Below are 19,428 nucleotides of genomic sequence, written 5' to 3' on the forward strand. Positions count from 1 at the left end.
AAAAGAAGATTTCCTTAAATAGATGTTCAAGTTTAACTGAAGCACAGGCTGCTGGTTTTTAAACAGAGGATAACATTGTCTGGGATACAGTGCCGTCTGTATGGGGCAGGTGAGACGGACATGTAGCTATTACGGGTGAAGTACAGCTTCTCATCTCATCATCAGCGACAAAATATTCAAGGAAAGGAAAGGAAAGCCTTAACTGTATACCCTACAGTTTCAAATAAGAGATTTTAAAGCTGTACATAAAAATGTCAGGAAAGGTCTGTCTTCATCTATAACCATTTGCATTGCGCTTCTATACAGAAAGTGATCGCGACGAATGCACATCCCTGTACGTACGGCCCCGCAAATGATAAGACTCAGAGGCAGAAGCTGAACAGAAAGGGTTATTTAAGATGGAAATGCAATCTGAAATAGTGAAGTTTGACACAAAGCTGAAAAAAGAAAAAGGCAAACAACTCCGCCCACAACGCTCGGGTTTATAAAAGCAGCAGCATTGAGTTTCTTGTTGTTGTCGTTGTTCTAGTAGTGAGTTGCTGTGAAAGCTTAAAGTCCCTGCACACGCTCGTCAGCTTGTCCTACAAACTCTGATTCAAACCAATTTATGAAATTCATTGCACATTTGATTACAAACAGCTCATGACATTTTCTTCATCCTTACATTTAAAAATAGCTTCTTTTTTTTTTTTTTCTTTTAAACATCATCCCACTAAACTTTTTGTAGCAATCATCAATCGAGGGGTGCAGCCTCTTTGTCTTTCGGAGTCATCAGGCACTGGAATGAGACCCAGTGACAAAGTAATCGAGACAACCATCAAAGCGACTTCCTGCACATTCGCAAGGATAAAATAAAGCTTTACAAAAGAAAAGCAACAACAACTTGTTTTAAGTTATTCATCACAACTGTCTTACAGCTGGGTCGCCTCTTTAACGACTGATATGACAATCCCACAATTCTTACCGACATTTCTCCAAACTTCGACTACGCTTACTATACATGTTCCTTTAAAACATAAAGGACAATACAGTGTGTCGCCTCTGTAGTGTAGTGTTCCAGTCATCCTATGCATGGATTGCACCTACAGCAGTTACAACCCGTTAATTCAAATGCTGCTACAGAAAGACAACACACATGGCTTCCTCTCCAAAAAGGAGACTGTGATTAAACTTAACAGGAAGTTTTTAAAATAAAAGGCAATCACGGAAATAATCACATGACATGAAGGAGCAAAGTGAACAAATTAAGCTGTCAGTTTTAGGTGTGTGTGAAATCAAAGAGCTTATTCTTGTTTGGCTGTAGTGATACGTTTACCAGCCCAGTGGGTTGATTTTCTTTAATTAAATTAATTTTTTTTTTTTTTTTTTGGTGAAGCAAAAGTCCTAGAAAAGGAGTGCACTTACACACAACAAAAAGAAGCAGCCAAACACCTGGAATGCGCATGATGAGGCATTAAAGCAAACATTTAGAAGCTACGTCAGTTAGTTTGTTTTCCCTCCCCAAAACATTTTAATTGCACTGAACTAAAAATCATACAAACACGCACGCACGCACACACACAGATGGAGCTGGAGAGGTGATGTGGCTCAGACTGGGACTGGACCTCGTCCGTCTTATTTGCCTAATGTCCGTTTACAGCCTTTTGTTCTCATGGCCACGCCGCTGAGAATAGTTCTGCCTGAGAGAAGCATCTGCAGTTTGTCCCCACAAACTGCGTCGTCTGTTGTCCTTATTCGGCTGTTCTCCCAAAAAAAAAAAAAAAAGAGCCAGAGTAGCTTCATTCCGCAGTAGTGTGAAGATAAACGGTCCCTTCATTTAGCACCCTAGTCTTTCTCCCCGTCCTCGCTGCTTCCTGGTGTGAACAAAGACAAGTTTAGTCATCTGGTAAAACCCCTGAAAACACAACCATTTTATTGTTCATGTAAACTCTGATGACAGTGGTGGACATCAAATTAAACATACTAATATATTCAGACACTTGCATACATATAATAAAATTAGGAACGCAATGGAATCAGATTGGTTAGCTTAACTTAGAACCAAGACTGCAATTCAAGAATAGCTGGGCTCAGTAAGAATGCACACCTCCTAAGTTTGTGAATTTGATGCATACATGTGGCACACTGTAGCTGTACAGTGTAGTGGTTTACAAACTGGTCTAATATGTGAAAGATCAGGAGAAGACTCAGGTTTGAGTGAGGAAGGTTTCATTAAAGTTTTGTATTTACTGCACAGACATGGACATTTTCTTCCTAAAATACTGAGCTATCCATTCAAAACTGTATACCAGTTTGGCCTGCTCTACTTGCCTCCTTGTTCAATATCAGAGTCGGTAAGATGGGTAAGGGAAAAGCTGGCAATGCTGGCCGGTGAGATGGAAAAACGGGAGTAGCTTGAAGAGCCGGTCCAGCTGGTATCCAGCATGGACCCCACTGCAGGGGCCGGAGAGGAAAACGACGCTGCAGATGAGGACCTTGCCTTGGATACCGTGTCTTTACCCGTCTTGGACAGGAAGGCGGGTGCGGGTGAGGAGAAGTCATCATCCCACTCAAAACCACCACCTGTAAAGATTTAGTCAGTGAATCAAGACATATGCTTTGTGCAAATAGAGGCTTTTATTGCTGACTTGTGGCATTACCTTCTTCATCTGTAGAGCTCTCAGAGTTGGCAAAGCGGTTCAGGTAGCTGGCAGCAGGCGTGGAACTGCTGAACTGTGGTACCCGACTGTTTGAATCCAAGGAGTGGTCACCCAGTTCCTTGGTGGGCGTCTCCTAAATAAGATTTAATTCAGTTAACACATATTACCAGCTGCCCCCGCAAACTAAGAAAATGAAGATCACAGACTAAAATTTTACCTGGTCAAACAGGTAGACAGTGACATCATCAAAGAAAGACACGGCTCTTTTGGAGTTATCCGCACCAAACCTTGCAGGAAACGGGAAAGATGATGCTCCGATGTTCAGAGATGTGGGTTTTAACAAGCTCTTCAGGTTCTTCGCCCTACTGTCGTCCGAGATAACAACTGGCACCGGGTGCACGGTTTCATCCTCGCTTTCTGAGCTAGAGCTGTGCAGCTGGTACGCGCGCATGTCGTCATCCGAGTCGTCGCTGTTCTCGTCCTCCTCGTCTGCATCTACGCCATCTTCTTGCCCATCTAAGCCCGACCCATCCCGCCTCCCCAGGTAACGCCCCTCCACATCCGGCTCCTTTATTTTATGACCATCACTGGTGTCGGTTCTGGTGAGTTTAGCGTGAACTACACTCTCTGTTGCTGGCTTAGCTGGGGCAATAGAAGGAAGTATTGAGGTTTCTGGACCTTCAGAGGGGTCCAGGTGATCAGTAAATGCAGTGTCCTTGAAAACCTCTGGTTTAATTCCATCTTCATTGGAGCTGCTGGTAGACTCGACCACCTGGTTTTCACCATTTTCTGTGATATCTGAATCTGCTACTGAACCCATCTCCTTAACATCCTTGGCTTGTGATTCAGCAGGTAGAGAAAATAAAGAGTCAATATCTTTTTCCTTGTAAGCCTCCAGTGCAGGAGCTCCAGAAGCCTCGGGAACCTCATCAGTGGAGTTCCTCAGCCACGTGTCTTCAACAGAACCACCTGCAGTTATTTCTTCAGACTTCTTTTCAGGTTCTGATTCATTGTCAGAAAAGTATGCAGAGTCTCTGTAATTACTTCCCATAACTGGTTCCTCAGCAGGACCTTCATTATCTGGCTGATCTTCCTCACTGGGATCTTCACTGCGAGTATCTAGCACACCCTCTACTTCGGAGATTATGATTTTCGGCGGAACCAGATTTGCCGCAGTTGTGAGCTCTGTCTCCTCTTCTTCTTTGGTAACACTCAAGCCATTTTTTACAGGAGAGGAATCTTGGACATTTGGCTGAGAGTTCCACTCAGGAGACTCCAGGTTCTCAGTCTCATAACCACTATCTGATATCCTGTATGGAGGTTGGAGTTTGTGTTGAGCAATGTGAGCATTCAGTTCATCTCCTTGCTCTCCAAGCCTGTGTATGTCAAGTGAGTCTAATGAGTCTGGTGTTTCAGCAAAGTTCTCTACAGTTGGAACAGTGGTGGACATACTGTCTTCCAATAAACTGTCCTGGCTGATCTGGTCCAAAGATGGACCTGACACCAGAAGAGAAGCTCTATCATGAGGATGCCCATTGGTATCCATAAATGATTCTTCATGATCAGACAGAGTGGTTTCCATTTGTATATCTGCATCCTCAATTAGCTCACTCAACAAATCATTACTTGTTAGGTCTTCACTGTGTCCATTATCTGAAGGGAATACTTGAGCTGGCAGGGGTTCAGGCATTTTACTTTCTATGGGCTGAGTGTCATCCTTTGAGGTTCCAAGGTCATCTTCAAGGCTGGGAATTTTGGCATCTGTGCACAAAGAATCTGTATTGGCACTGTCAGATATTGCAGTGGTGTGGTCATCAGTGTGACTGATGAGAACCTCAAACCTCTCTGAGGTAGAATCAAAACCAGAGTCTACACCTCTGTTTGAGGATTGCAACAGACCAAGGTCTTCTGTGGAAGAACTATTTCTAGCTGGCAGCTGGTTGCTTGTGTCATCTTCTGTGACCACTGTAATGGAAGGCACCAGTGTCTCATTTTCTAGAGACTGACAAAACTCCCCCAAACTGTTACTTGGAGAGTCTAGAAGTTCGTGTCTTGAGGATGTGCTACTTGCTGCCGATTTAAAATAAGTGTCTGCTGTGTTTAAGCTGCCTAACGAGTCAAGCTTATCCCAAGAATTCATTTTGAATGCTTCCTCTGGTTCGTGGGCTAAACCAGGTAAAAGAAAATTTGGTTGTGGGCTTAAGAAACTAGCACCCTCCTTCATTAGGGTTTGATCTTTAAGAAACATAAAATTATCTGCTAGTTTTTCAGTACTCAAAAGACTTTTTCCATTCATGTTTTCATCCTTTGCTTCCACAGAATTCACCACCTTAGTGGGTTCCCCTAAAAAAGCATCCCCATAGCTTCCATCTCTATTCACTGCTTCACCCTCTAAAGTTCCCCCTTCAAGGAAAGGGTTTCCGCTGCGCTCTGGAAGCTCCATAAAATTCTGCCTCCAGGAAGGCGAGTCTTCTTGTTTTGACCCGTCTTCTGTAAAAATGTTGGTGTGGTACGGACTGTCATTTTCAAGAGACGACCAGATGTGGCTGTCTGGTAAATATGAATCCTTTGAGTCAATACTTTGGTGGAAAAAGTCGGCATCTGTGCTTGATTCATCTAGCCGCACATCTTGGAGCACAACAAAATCTTGCCCGCTTGAACCAAAGCCCATATCTGGTTCTCTATTCCCGTCCTCCCCAACAGTGCTCTCCCCTTGCTCTTCTAGTTGGATATAATATTCATTCCCATTAGATGGCTTTTGAGCATCAAACACCGGTAAGATCCCAGGAAATCCTGGAGTGTTCCCACTTTCTCCTCCTGCTGCGCTAGTTGAAGGATCAGGGAAATGAGCCTGAATATCTTCACTGGAAACAGGAAAGAACATGCTGTGGTAGTTTAGTGTTGTGTCTACGCCTGAACGTCCATGGTTACCATCATAGTGGTCATGCTTAGCCGCTTCCCAAACATACTCAAAGCTGAGACCTTTGCTTGTTTCAGTCACAGTCAGAATTTCATCTATTTCTTGTCTCAGGGCATCATCAGCAAACTGTTCCAAGATTGGGAAGGAGGAATGGCTAACAGTGGTCTGCCGCATAGTGGGGTTAGGCTTCAGTGCATCCCAGCGTTGCTCGAAATCTTCTTCTATGTCCTTCTGGCCTTGCATACGCAGATAGATGAGGAGACGGTGTACTTCTTCTGCTGTGGCCCGCTTGTCTGGAGACAGCCAACAGAACTGCAAAATTTCATACCTACAGTTACAGAAAAAAATAAAAAAAAAATTAGACACTTTATATTGCTAACAGCCTAATAATTTTAGCAATGTCTTTAGTTTTAAATTTAACAATTTTAATGCAAGCTGCTTAAATAGCCATCTTCCAGGGACTCACCATCTATCAGAGTAGGGAAGTTCCAGTTGTGGCTTGAACAGCTTGACTTGCTGCTCCTTGATCACATGGTTGAGAACTTCTCGGTCAGACAGATGTGGGTACGGCTGAGCAGCATTCTCAAAGAGCTCCCATAATGTGACCCCCAATGCCCTACGGACAATTGAGGATTTAAAAAAAAAAAAAAAAGTTGTACTAGAAGGATAAGCAATGCATATGTGCCACAGGTATCTGCTTTACATTTCTGAAACTAGATGAATTTTCTATATGACTCCACAACACAGCCAAGTTTACACAGAAATGGATCATAAAGTGCTTGTATTTTATTACATATACCAGCATCAGCATTATTTTTGTCAGTAAGGTACCAGACAATGTAACTTCAGTAACTTTACACAGTCAACTGTTGTCTATAGGTAGTTATTTACCAGTTTCACACAAAATTGGTAAATAGATTTTGTAGCGCTGTGTTGAGTTGCTAAGGTAGCTAAAGACAACTTAATCTCACAGTGAAAGCTTATCATGTTTGGACTGTGCTTCACAAATCCCTACACAAAACGTGCACTGCTTATGTGTCCAGAGTAAAAGATACGTTCTGCTACACACGATCCATACATTCACCAGACACTTGCTAGTACCTGGTTTGACCCCCTTTTGCCCTCAGAACTGTGTGATGCTGCCATGCAGATTTGTCGGCTGCACATCCATGATGCAAAACGGATGGAGATGGTCAACAACAATACTGAGGTAGGCTGCAGCCTTTAAACAATACTTGGTTGGCACACAAAGTATTCCAAAAATATCGTTGACACCATTACACCACCTTGATCTTTGATACAAGCCAGGATGGATGCAGAGACATTTACACCAGATTCATGCAGTGTGGTCTTGTGCCGCTGTAGTCCTGCTTCAAAGTTCAATGTGTTGTGTATTCCGAAAGGCTCACCTGAATACCTCTGTTGTCATGAGTGGTTATTTAAATTATTGTTGCCTTCCAATATTTTCTCTTTTTTTTTTTCTTTCTTAGAACATTCACTGTAAACACTTGAGAAGACTGTGTGGGAAAATCAGCAGTTTCCAAAATACTCAGAGCAGGACATCTGGGACCAACGAACATACCATGTTCAAGGTCACTTTCTTCCCGATTCTGATGCTCGGTTTGAACTTGATGAAACAACAAGTTGTCTTGACCATGTCTACATGACTAAATGCATTGTGCTGTTGCCATGTGATTGGCTGATTAGATAATTGCTAATTGCTAATTAGATAATAGTACCTAATAAAGTGGTTGGAAATTGTATTTGCTGTAGATTCAGTGTAGCTGTGGGATTACATAATAAATACTAACTTTCTCTTTACCTCAGGAAACGTTTAGAATGTCAACATAGTTGTATTCAGTGGCAAATTAGGTACTTGGATAATAGACTTAGTTTTTAATGTAACCTTTATTCAATAAAGAAAATATAACTTATATAACTACTAAATATAACTAAAATATAATTACAAGTCATTTGTAAGATTGTCCTGATTAAAACGGCCAGTGATAACTGAAGTCATGGAGGGGCTCAAAAAGAATACTGTGAGGAGAGATGTACAGTTGGTGAACTGTCAGGATTGTTGTTTTAATCTGCTGAACATTAGCAAAACTGTAAGTAATCATTTACTATGATACTTTACTTTGTTGTATTCCAAAAATAAATCATGTTCCAATTACATGTATGTATATTTGAGCTATTGTGGATTTGGCTCTACTTAGAATACCTGTTATAACACATTAATACAGTTTCTCTTCTCTAATGACAGCAAGTGAGCCTGGATGTGTGAGTCAGTTTTTGAAATGCCCTCTAGTGTCAGTGCAGGGCTGAAATCTGGTACATACCACACATTGCTTGGCTTGGTCTGTTCCATAGTAATTACGCCACCATGGCGCTCGCCTACCAGCTCAGGGGCCAACCAACGAAGGGGTGCATACACATCATCCTCTGTGATGATGTAATCTTCCTATGGTAGCACAATTTAAAAACAATCTGTTACACATTTTTAACAATTTTTTCCAAGAAATACTGCAGAAATATGACCTAAATAAAACGTTTATTAGCTCTCATTGAGGTGGTTCACTCTTGCACTGCCTCCCTCTTTCTTTACAGAAATAGATCTAGTGGGTGACCTTATATCATGAGTATTAAATTCAGACAGCCAAACTGACAGATCAGCAGTATTAAAGGAATGCAGCAGACAGAGCTTCCTCACATATGCAGCATGTCATGTTATATGAGAGGACAGTATTAATTCTTCAGTGAAATATATCGTTGATCAAAGGAAACATGTACAGCCTCTGATAAAGTCGGTTTATTTTCAGTCTGTTCATTTGCAACTGGTTGCACAAGCACTGACTTCAGCCAAAAAACATGGCCAGACTTAAACATAAATAAAACTGACTTGCATTTAAACAGTGCTTGCCTACTTACTAACTACTCAAATCACTTCATGCGTATTCTTCCATTCATATAATGCTTTATTCTTTGCACTTTTAACACTTTTATGCATCTCACTTAAGGTTTCTCCTTACTTTATATCTGCAGGGTCCAATGCCATAGTCTCCCACTTTGACTGTGAGGTCTGCAGTCAGGTAGCAGTTCCTCAGTGCTAGATCACTACAGGAGCATAAACACAGACATGAGCATTACATTTTGAGTGGTGAAGACATTCAAGACAAATTCACAATTGCTACAGCATTCACAGATTTGGAAGAAAGACCGAGGCCATCACTAATGAAATTATTTAGCTTATTCGGTTTTGTTTAGCCTATGCCGGCATTACCATTTAGAAGTATAAAAAAGGAGTGTGCAAAACGATCAACAAGAATCAAGTGAGGAAAGTTTGGCAAGGATCACAAAACACTTAAACATTTAGAGGAAATTAGAACGGGGGCTTTCTTATTTTATCTGTCTTTCACACTGCAACAAGCTGTGGGGACTATTCCTGACTGTGCATCCAGCAGCAGGATATGGTTTCTGGAGGGAACCACAGGCTGTGCAGACTTTTTGTTAGTCTGCCAGGGGAGGGCGTCACAAGCTCTTGAGACTCTGTCTGCTCATTAAACAGCCATATGGTAGTTCATTCACACTGACTGAAGAGGCAGGCTTTGGTTTCCCTCTAGCCCTGCAGCATTCCCTGTCCACAAGCTCCAAGTCCTTTTTACCCACCCAATGACAAACCCTGCTGACACAAGTATTCTTGCATGCACATGGCCCAGCTACTGTCAGACCCACTGAAACCCCTGTAAGATAAATGGAGCTGTATTTTAAACTCTCCTGTCCTCTGCTGCTGGCTGACAGCCCAACATACAGTAACACAGCAGTGAGGAAGCAAGTCCAATATCTTAACCCTACAAGGTTACTGCATGCCACAGCAGTGATCACTTCCATACCTTACCATCCATATAGACACTTGCGCAATTTGGTATCATGGTTGCCAGCAGAAAAAGCAACATAACTAATATGTCTTTGTATTGAACTGTCATTGTTAACACAGAAAGAATAATATAATCTAGTAACCTAATCCAGTCAATAAATGCAGAGTCCAAGAACAACTGACAAAGATCTTTTATAGAAAATGCATAAAAATAACTTTGCTCCCCCCCAAAATATCAGATACAATGTAAATGCAGCAGCAAATAAAACCTGCAGTCAAAGATAGCACTGTAACTGTTCAGGCAAAGGGTATTTGATCCTTTAGGATGCTTCGACTAACACAGGAGGAAAACATAGCATAATACGCTGCGGATTACAGGAAAATAAACAGTGCAAGCTGTTAGATAGAAACCCTACCTACCTTACTATACAATATAAAGCATTTTAAGATGATCACTCCTGTGATTTGGCACTGGATTAGATTACATTTTTCCTCTTTTATATTATGAAAAGGTGATCTTATTAAACATTAACACAATTATTAACACAATCATTAACACATTAACACTTTTGTAGTAGAATAATACAATCAAAATCCTGGTAAACCCTAATGAAAAAGCACAAAAATGTCTTATAATGGCTTAAACACCCCTGTCCACGTCTTCCTATTGGGAATCTATTCATGGCACGCAGTACAGTATGTAATTTATTCTGTAACGGGTCCAATTTCACCCTTGCATTACGAAGCTGAGGTTTCAGCTTTGGATACGGCGTGTACAGCACATGGTATTGCTACATAACCATCCTCTCTGTCATTTCTGCCAGCATGTGTCTGTGTGCAGTGTTGTTCAGTTGGTGGTACTTTTTTTTTTTTTTTTTTTTAAATTTATATTCTGTGGTTAAAAGTGCCACAGAAACATTTTTACGATTGCAGAATAAATTAGTTCACATGAGAACAGGCTTGTAGAACTCTAGTTGAGTAGTAACAAGGATTAAAACACAACGCCCAATATGAGGCTATCCACTTACACGCAAAAAGCAGAATCATCATATCCCTTTGGCAGCGGACAGCTGACACTGTGGCAATGCATGGGAGCTGTGTAATTGGAACCCCCTGAGCTTATTCTGAGCAGGCAAAATAGAGCTGATGAGCTGAGCATCGTATGTTCCCCAAGTTCCCAACACCCCTTGTACCCCCCTGCTGGCTGGCAGCCAGACGTCCAGTACAGACTGGGGTGAAAATGAAACGCAGCCTTCTCTGCTGTGCACACCATTTTTGGACACCACTGGTACTCCTTAGAGTGGCTGGGCAGTCAGCACAAAAGTAAAACTATTAGTTTACCCTTGTCTTTATAATAATATTATGGAATGCTAATGACTAAGTACTCGCCAAGATATACTTGGTGGTACGCACCTAGTAAAATGTATCTATAGGACAAACATTAAAACGAATAAGAGCACATACTTGGTGTGATTTTAGTATATTGGGATTTCAGAATAAACATGTTAGTCAAGTACATTCATTAAATAAAAATCACCAACATTTCTACTTATCTTTTTTAACATTAAAATACAACTGGAGCACACAATTTGATTATACAGTCAATACAATCTTTTCTGTCTAGTTGTCAGTGACCACTAGACAGAAAAGCATTTCCCGAAACACCAGCTGTATTGAGTGGAAGGAAAAGCACAACGTTTAGCTTAGTGGATCAAAACTGAGAGGTAGCTAAAAGTGTTGCAGCTCTGAAGTGCTACCTGTGCAGGAAGTTGTGTTTGTGAAGGTGAGTGACACCAGCAGCAATTTCACAGGCCATCCTCTGCAGCTGCAGCAACTCAGCATTTCTGAACATCCAGTCCTGCTGAGAAAGATAGCCCCGCAAATCCCCCTGCAGAGGCACACACAGATAAACACATTCGCTCATTAGTATCAGGAATAAACATTCAACAAATGCAGCAGAACCTCGTATGTATTCTAGCAATGGGAAGAATTTATCAAGTGGCAATAATTAAATGCAATGTGGAGACATCGCCACACAGGGGCAGCAAAGTCCCCTTCTTCTTCCTGACTTCTCAGCATTTCTCACTGCTGACATGTGAGAAAAACAAATAAGGGTAAGGCGGTTTAATGAGTATTGCTGTGTCACAGGTATATGGGTACAAAAGAATCCAGTTCAGACCAGCGAAATAAATTTGCCTGATGGGGTTCAGACTGAAGTCCCCTCTAAACAATAAACACAGACATGAACCTGATAGAGGACACAAAATGCTGTAAGTTATCAGAGTGACAGTCCTGCAGGGGTCTTTGTGATGGAGCTGGATCTCAGATGAGTGCAGTTTCAAAACACAGTCAACGGGGAGTTGCTGTGAACACTTTAACCAAAACTTTTCAGACTGTTTAACAACTAAATACTGCACTGTATACTAGAGCTTTGCTAACCATTAAGTAGATGATGAACTATGTGAGCAAAGGTTTTTCTGAATGAATCCTGTTACAAACATCTTTTAGCAGAGGTGGCCATCAAAGAGTAACAGCATGATTAGAGCCTGACTAATTTATTGGCAGGACAATCTTAGTGGCTAATTTTAGCCACTTCCCAATCTATTGGTATTTATAACTGCCGATAACTGAAAGTTTTAAAAGCGAAGACAAGTCAGGCAAAAAAAAAACCAAACAATTAACCTTCAACCGTTCACAAGGGGCAATCTGCAATTTTCTTATTTTTGAACTGTATTGTTATAGAATTTTAGTAAAGACCAAGGATTGTTAGTTTACTCAGTTCTCATTAAGTTTCACAGCAAAAAGTCATGAAGTAGTGATTCTGACAAATCAAACTGTCAGGGGAATTGATGTAGATTAAACAAATGTTTCTTTTAAAAAACAATGCTAGTGTATTTAGAATCCACTGATAATGCTAATAATGCTTTAATAAAAATGTCAAATCCCATGCATTTACTGAGCATGCAAGTCTGGGTGTGTGTTTACAAAGGGTTTACTTTTCCTTGAGCCATTTCAGTGCAAGCAGCTTAGATCAGTCGTCTTATGTAAGCACTATTTGTTTGCTTATTCCACACAAATACACACACACACACACACACACAGACAGAGACAGACACATAGCTCTGAGAAGGGGTGTTCACTGAAGAGCTATATTCAATATATGGTAAGTGATACTGCGTGCCTATCTTTATGTGAAGCAGGTGATTAGGTTTGGGTTCATGGGGATCCAGCGCTGTTAATGAAATGACATTCACCGTGAAAGGCCAAAACAATTAAGTCTGGTGTCTGGCCTGTTTATAACAAGGATATGTAAAGGTTCCAACACAGATTCGTGCCTAACTCAGTAATCACACGATCAAGTTAACAGTGGTGGGGAAAAGAAAGAAAAAAGCTATTTTAAGTGCTTTCTACTGCTGAATTCTGCGACTGGATATTAGAACCACAGCAGGCCAAGGATAGGCACCTTTGTTAAATCAGCAGTTGTGAGAATGGGCAACAACAACATAACCTTGCTCACAGGGTGATGGTGTAACTTCTTTACAGTATTACAAAGAGAAAAAGCAATCACAGTGATTGCTGTTGTAACAATTAAAAAGGACAAAGGTGAATTTTGAAATCTAAAAAGAAGAACTGCCACTTGTCTGAGACCTTGAACTAGAAAAGGCTCAACAAACATCTTGGCCAATCACTAGGCAGAAAATCTACGCAGTTGAAGCTTTCACTAACACTACAGAATGTGACATTCTGCAGCCCATGTACCAGTTGCTGGATGTATTTTGATGTCTAAAATGCTTTCAGTCAGGATTACTAGCATGGGTGATACAAAACATAAAAACTGCCATCAATCAAAAGCCTGCCAGAGGGAACGTCACAGTACATTGGCTTTTTGGGATTCACCTTGTCCACTGGGCAGCTGCAGTGTTACATTTCATGTTTCGACATGTAGCAGATGATTGACACGACCTCAAGTAGGAAGACGCCATCAGCAAGTCATCCCTTACTTTACATGCAACACAAGCACTTCGACACTTGTTTCTTTATGAAGCAAGTGTCAGCAGCTTATTTTGCTCATCTTGCTTATATAGCTTATCACACTGATAGAACGGAAATGTATCCTGTATAAAGACGAGACCCGAACCGTACTTGGATAAAGGCCTCAAAACTTTTATCTAGCAAGGGATAGTGAGCATACACATCACTCAGTCGTGCTACCCTCACACATTATCGCCTTCAACAAACAGGACTTGCTCTTCATCATGCCATCCTCCCTAATAGCTTGCACACATTCATAATAAGTCATTCACCTTGACTCACTTCCATGTCCTGTCAGAGCCATTACGAGAGTTGGCTGGGAAAAACCACAATGCCAGGTCATCTGCCAGGTCTGGGCAGCTGACAATACCCCAGTCTAGTGAGGTTACGCAATCCCTGGCAAGATAAGTTTAACTGGACACTGAGGGACATGTCAGAGAACTGGGAAGCAAGGAGAAAGTTGCTCCAAGCAGTGTTACCTTACACCTTACCTGGGTACAAACTCTACATTTACAGACAGGCCTAACATTACTAACATTAAAATAAAAAAAAATTATATAAACATTAAAATATATCTATATATAAAATATATCAACTTTGAAGTTTTCTCCAACACAACTTCAAAGTCAAAGTCAAGATTTGTCCTGCTACATAAATCAAACAGAAATGACAGGGTGGTTTATATTTTTAGACAGCACTCTTGGCTTTTTGCATTCATCAGCGTGCACCCATAGGTTTCTTTAGAAAGAGCTTAGTTTACTGCACTCAACAGCCGCTAACACACACACACACAAGGTGCCAGCAATAAAAATGCACAAACACAGCAACTGGGGGATCTGACACCAGAGGAGCGTAAATGGAGCCTGTTGCTTTGCTGGGCGAGGTGGGAATGTGAGAGGTCCCTAGCTTAGAGTAACTATGTAACTCGGGCCGGAGAAGGAGGAGGCAGGAGAAGAGAGCTTTCCCTCAGTCAGAACTCAACCCATCCAGAATAAATAAAGGAGAAGAGTGAATAAATCAGCTGCCCTAATGTAGTCTGAGTGACTTCATTATGATTAGATCATTCATTTTCTTGGCTTTGAGTGGATGGTTTGGGCTTTTTAAGTAATTATTTTTATTTTTTGGGTTTAAACCATCCAACCAGGGCAGCACGGTGGCACGGTGGTTAGCACTGTTGCCTCACAGCAAGAAGGTCCTGAGTTCAATTCCACCATCAGGCCGGGGTCTTTCTGTGTGGAGTTTGCATGTTCTCCCCGTGTTTGCGTGGGTTCTCTCCGGGTACTCCGGCTTCCTCCCACCGTCCAAAGACATGCAACTTGTGGGGATAGGTTAATTGGATAATCCAAATTGTCACTAGGTGTGAATGTGCGAGTGAGTGTGAATGGTTGTCTGTCCTTGTGTGTTAGCCCTGCGACAGACTGGCGACCTGTCCAGGGTGTACCCTGCCTCTCGCCCTATGACAGCTGGGATAGGCTCCAGCGCCCCCCGCGACCCTGAAAAGGATAAGCGGAAGCGGATGGATGGTTTAAACCATTATCTTTACCATATTTATAAAAGAAAACTGGCAACAACGTAAGATAATATGTATATGTTGTTGAATAAGTTAAGTTTAAAACATAGAAAAAAATTATCTTCAATAATCATTTGGTAAAGTAATGAGTGCATGAACTCTCCAGCTTGGTATAGTGCTGATGCTGAGCAGGTAGACAAATGTCTGCCTCATGTCTGCTGCCACTTTAGGGGGCAGCATGAAAGAAAAAAAAAAAAAAAAAATAGTGCACCATAATCAAAACTACTGGCTGCAGAAGAAACCGAGATCAAAGTGTACAACAAATGTCTTTATATTCTAGTAACATAAATTAATTACAACTATCCACAGCAGCCACTGTCTGTGCTTCTTTGCTGTTTAACATGTTTCCAACCAGTCAGCATTCAATCAGCCAGAGGTAATGCTCCACTGACTTGCTGGAGGAGTGCACAAAATAGTGTCTCCATACCCTCTGTGTCAGGTGAATTCCCATAATTCTTTGGTATAGGCAGAGAGCTCTGCAAACAAACCCTTACAAAGCACCATACACTGGCCTTCAGCAGTTACAACCGCCATAAAAAGTGCATGCTGACGAGGTAATTAAGGTACTATAATGAGCCATAAAATGTGTAGTTTAGGGATGTGCGCGACTAGTCGCTTACATGTCTAATAGTCACTGTTGTCACTAGTTGGTACCAGACGTAGAAGTCATTTAAGCCATTTGTTCAAATTGTAATTGATCTCCAATGCCAATAAATTATTTTGTCCTAAATGTTATACAGTCATCTGCCATCGTTGTTGAGAAATACTATAAATGTGTTAATCTAGGCCTGATCTTTATGTTAAAACTACTAGAATGAGATCATAGATACAAGCGGCGGAACTCAGCTTTCTCCAAAACGTGGATGGGCTCTCCCTTAGCGATATTGTAAGGAGTTCAGTCATTCAGGAGGGGCTCAGAGTAGAGCCACTACTCCTACACATCGAAAGGAGCCAGTTTGAGCCGGTTAGTTTAAGTGTTTTTCGTCTTTCTTATCTGTTTGGAGTATAACACAGGTTCATAATGCATAACGCAACGTGCCATGCATTTAAGCTAATGATTCATTATTGAAGAATATGGATTTTTTTGACAATGCCCATTAAATTAAATTTACATTTATATCTGAGTTTCTTAGTTTTAGAACAATCTGTTAGGCAACTAAGAAATTAGTTGCCAGGAATATCCCTGATATAGTTATCCAAATCACAAGTGCAATGTGTCATATCGCAGAAAAAAAAGCTCAGTTTGCCAAGGTCATAATAGTGTCTCTATCTGGTCTTATCACTCCAGAGTAGGTCTGGTGACTAAAGACACACCTAGACCGGGTAGTCTCACTACTATATTTAGGGGCTGACGTTGCTAAGAACCAGTTTCTTGCGAAATTTGAGCATCTCTCACATATCACAAGTTGATACTGTAAACAGTTTTTAAGGAGTACTATCTTTTAAATACCTGTGTATGAGCTAATTCTCAAATTCCTCAATTTCCTCAATGAATACAAATTTCTAGGTGAGTGGTGGCTAAAACACCATAAGCACAGCCACCTCATAATCACTGAAAATTCTTGGACAAGGACTGTAGATGGTAGATTGACAACAGCCTAATTTAATTCCCATGTACATATGGTATTATTGACATAATACCTGTACTGGTGTATTTTAAAAAGCATGTAGTTACTTACCATTTCACAGTACTCAAAAACCAGTAGGAAGGGAATCGCCTCAACACACTGTCCAAGGCAGTGGAGTATGTTTGGGTGCTGCAAAACTCTGAAAACCAAATTGACATAACAGGTCATTGATTTGATGACCATCAGGTTACCAAAAAAGTTTAAAATAAGCAAACTATACATTGCAATTACTGATGCAATAAGTAAGAGGAAAGATGCTCCGGGTGCAGTAAACAAAACAGTCTTTGATAAGTTGATGACCCTAACCATAACCTTCTGAAAAACAATAACAGATCTCTGCAAATGGGGTGCTCTCAAAGAGAGAAACATCAGCTTTTACCTGTATGGATCCCCTTGCTGCAGGAAGTCATTCTGCTCCTTGGCACTTGCATTAGCTTTCAACTCCTTGACCACCACTCTTGTCCCTGGGTCTGTGTAGATATCACTCAACAGGACCTGTTAATACAACAGAAAGAACACGTCACGCTAAACAAAAAGAAAACAAAGATTCATCACCACCACCCAAGTCTAGATGTTTTTTTCTAAGATTTCAAGGAGCACCACTAACTGCAGAGAAAAAGAAAAGGATTTGATTAACAGAGGAAAAGGTGTCATTTTTTCCTTGACAGGTAAGGATTACTTGACACAATATACTACAGTGGCTTGCAAAAGTATTCGCAATCTAATCTGACTGAGCTGGAGCTGTTTTGCAAAGAAGAATGGGCAAGAATTTCAGTCTCTAGATGTGCAAAGCTGGTAGAGACATACCCTAAAAGACTGGCAGCTGTAATTGCAGCAAAAGGTGGTTCTACAAAGTATTGACTCAGGGGGCTGAATAATTACGCACACCCGACTTTGCAGTTATTTATTTGTAAAAAATGTTTGGAATCATGTATGATTTTCGTTCCACTTCTCACGTGTACACCACTTTGTGTTGGTCTTTCACGTGGAATTCCAATAATATTGATTCATGTTTGTGGCTGTAATGTGACAAAATGTGGAAAAGTTCAAGGGGGGCCGAATACTTTTGCAAGCCACTGTAGTCACTGGTTGTAGCGATATTGATTAATGATTGTCACTTGTGATTCAATGATTAAATCACAAGTGACAGCTTGCCATCTTGTTAAAATGAATTTTTCAGATGAGTATTTAGCTCTTTGTCTTTTGTGTGGACGCAATTTTGTGAAGAAGATAATTAAAGAAAAACTATCTTACCTGGCCAAACCAGCCGTTGCCGATCTCTTGGATGTAGCTCAGACTGTGGCGCACGACCTGGAAGCCTGTTGATCCCTCTGTGACACCAAATACCCATCACTGTTATTAAGACTGCCCCAACCGACGCATCACAAGTTACATCTGAACCACTTAATAAAACAACAACTTCAAAATAGAAAACACTACAGTGAAATTAAATTGAGAAATTGTGTTGTCACATAGTTGAGTCAGAGATGCTCTTCTTAACAAACTATCTGAAATATTTAATTTTTTAACTTAACCTTTATTTATACAGGTAGTCCCATTAAGGCTCAATCTCTCATTTACAAGAGAAACCTGTTTCAGACAAACACATTGAAATTACAGCAACAATAAAACTGCATTAAAATAACAAAAAAAAAACAAAAAAAACTGTCTAATGACTAGCACTTAGCACTGTATGCAGCATGTGTAGCTAACTACACCTAAACAGAAAGTACATCAACTTCTTTACATTAAGTTACTAACTAGTTTAACATACCGTGTGTGGATATGAACAAGTATTTCATAGTCACTGTTTATGGGTACTAGGTATGACGTTTTCAATAAAAATAAATAAATAAAAAATGTGACAAATTTTTTAAGATACACCCTTCCATCCCTGTACTGTTCTCAAATTTATGTGAACTGTTGTGACACAGTGATCACATTTGCCAAAGAAATCCCATTTTTGTTTAGTTTTTTCCACAGAGAACGTTTTGGGGTACTAATATTTCTACCCTCAATATTTATTTATTGGTGGGGACCAAACAGTCTACAGGTGGATTTCCACCACCTCTGGTGTTAATAGAACATTTTTTACTACAAAGTGCAAACAAACATATTTTAATGGACAACCGTATTTCATGACATAAGCTAAGCACACAAAAGTAAGGAAATTTGTGTTTGATCATTTCTTTGTTTTAACTACCGTTGGAAGGCCTGTTTATTTCTGCTTAAATGGTGTAAAATTTGTAAATAAAATGCATTTGTGGGTTGAGCAGCAGAGTTGAGTACTGCTGTTGTGGCTGTGTATCATTCACCCACAAGCTACTGAGGCCCCCGTTTATTAGACAAATAAATTATTAAATTGCAAACTGTCTTGTTTCTTTAGACTTCAATCATCCAGTCCAGGGCCCTATTTCAGGAAGCCGGTTTAGTGCAAACTCTGAGTAAGTATACGCTGAGTTAACGAAAACTCTGGGTTTTCGGTTTCACAAAGCGAGTTTAGATTAATTCTGAGTGAGTTACTATGACGACACACTCCGTGAAGCTAACCTGCCCCCTAGCAGGTTTACTTCAACTAACCCTGACTTTCTCCGCCTCTTTGTCAGAAACCTGACTGTAGGAAGTGTCAGACATGGCGTGTCCCTTCCTTGAAGAGCCAGTAGATGTTGAAGCCCAAATTCTCCGTAGAGCTCTCCGCCGGGAGAGAGTGATAAGAGCGCGTTCGGACATTTTATCATTTCCTGATGATTTCCTGTGTGAAC

The 19,428-nt window shown here is 40.7% G+C and overlaps 1 protein-coding gene across 1 annotated transcript in view; it reads right to left on the bottom strand.

The window, feature by feature from the left end:
- Window positions 1-657: 657 nt before the first annotated feature.
- lmtk2 (lemur tyrosine kinase 2) overlaps window positions 658-19,428 on the bottom strand; it is a 29,726-nt gene continuing 10,955 nt past the window's right edge. Inside the window, exons 4-14 of the mRNA XM_040051744.1 lie at window positions 17,921-17,997; window positions 17,046-17,161; window positions 16,718-16,805; window positions 11,194-11,324; window positions 8,592-8,676; window positions 7,902-8,023; window positions 6,026-6,175; window positions 2,857-5,887; window positions 2,640-2,772; window positions 2,311-2,562; window positions 658-1,853 (exon numbers count right to left, since the gene is read on the bottom strand). Of these exons, the coding sequence (XP_039907678.1) occupies window positions 1,825-1,853; window positions 2,311-2,562; window positions 2,640-2,772; window positions 2,857-5,887; window positions 6,026-6,175; window positions 7,902-8,023; window positions 8,592-8,676; window positions 11,194-11,324; window positions 16,718-16,805; window positions 17,046-17,161; window positions 17,921-17,997 (4,214 nt within the window). The 3' untranslated portion in view covers window positions 658-1,824. The remainder of the gene's footprint in view (window positions 1,854-2,310; window positions 2,563-2,639; window positions 2,773-2,856; window positions 5,888-6,025; window positions 6,176-7,901; window positions 8,024-8,591; window positions 8,677-11,193; window positions 11,325-16,717; window positions 16,806-17,045; window positions 17,162-17,920; window positions 17,998-19,428) is intronic.

The sequence above is a fragment of the Simochromis diagramma genome, unplaced genomic scaffold (genome assembly GCF_900408965.1).
Source record: "Simochromis diagramma unplaced genomic scaffold, fSimDia1.1 OVJJ01000321.1, whole genome shotgun sequence".
NCBI classification, from domain to species: domain Eukaryota; kingdom Metazoa; phylum Chordata; class Actinopteri; order Cichliformes; family Cichlidae; genus Simochromis; species Simochromis diagramma.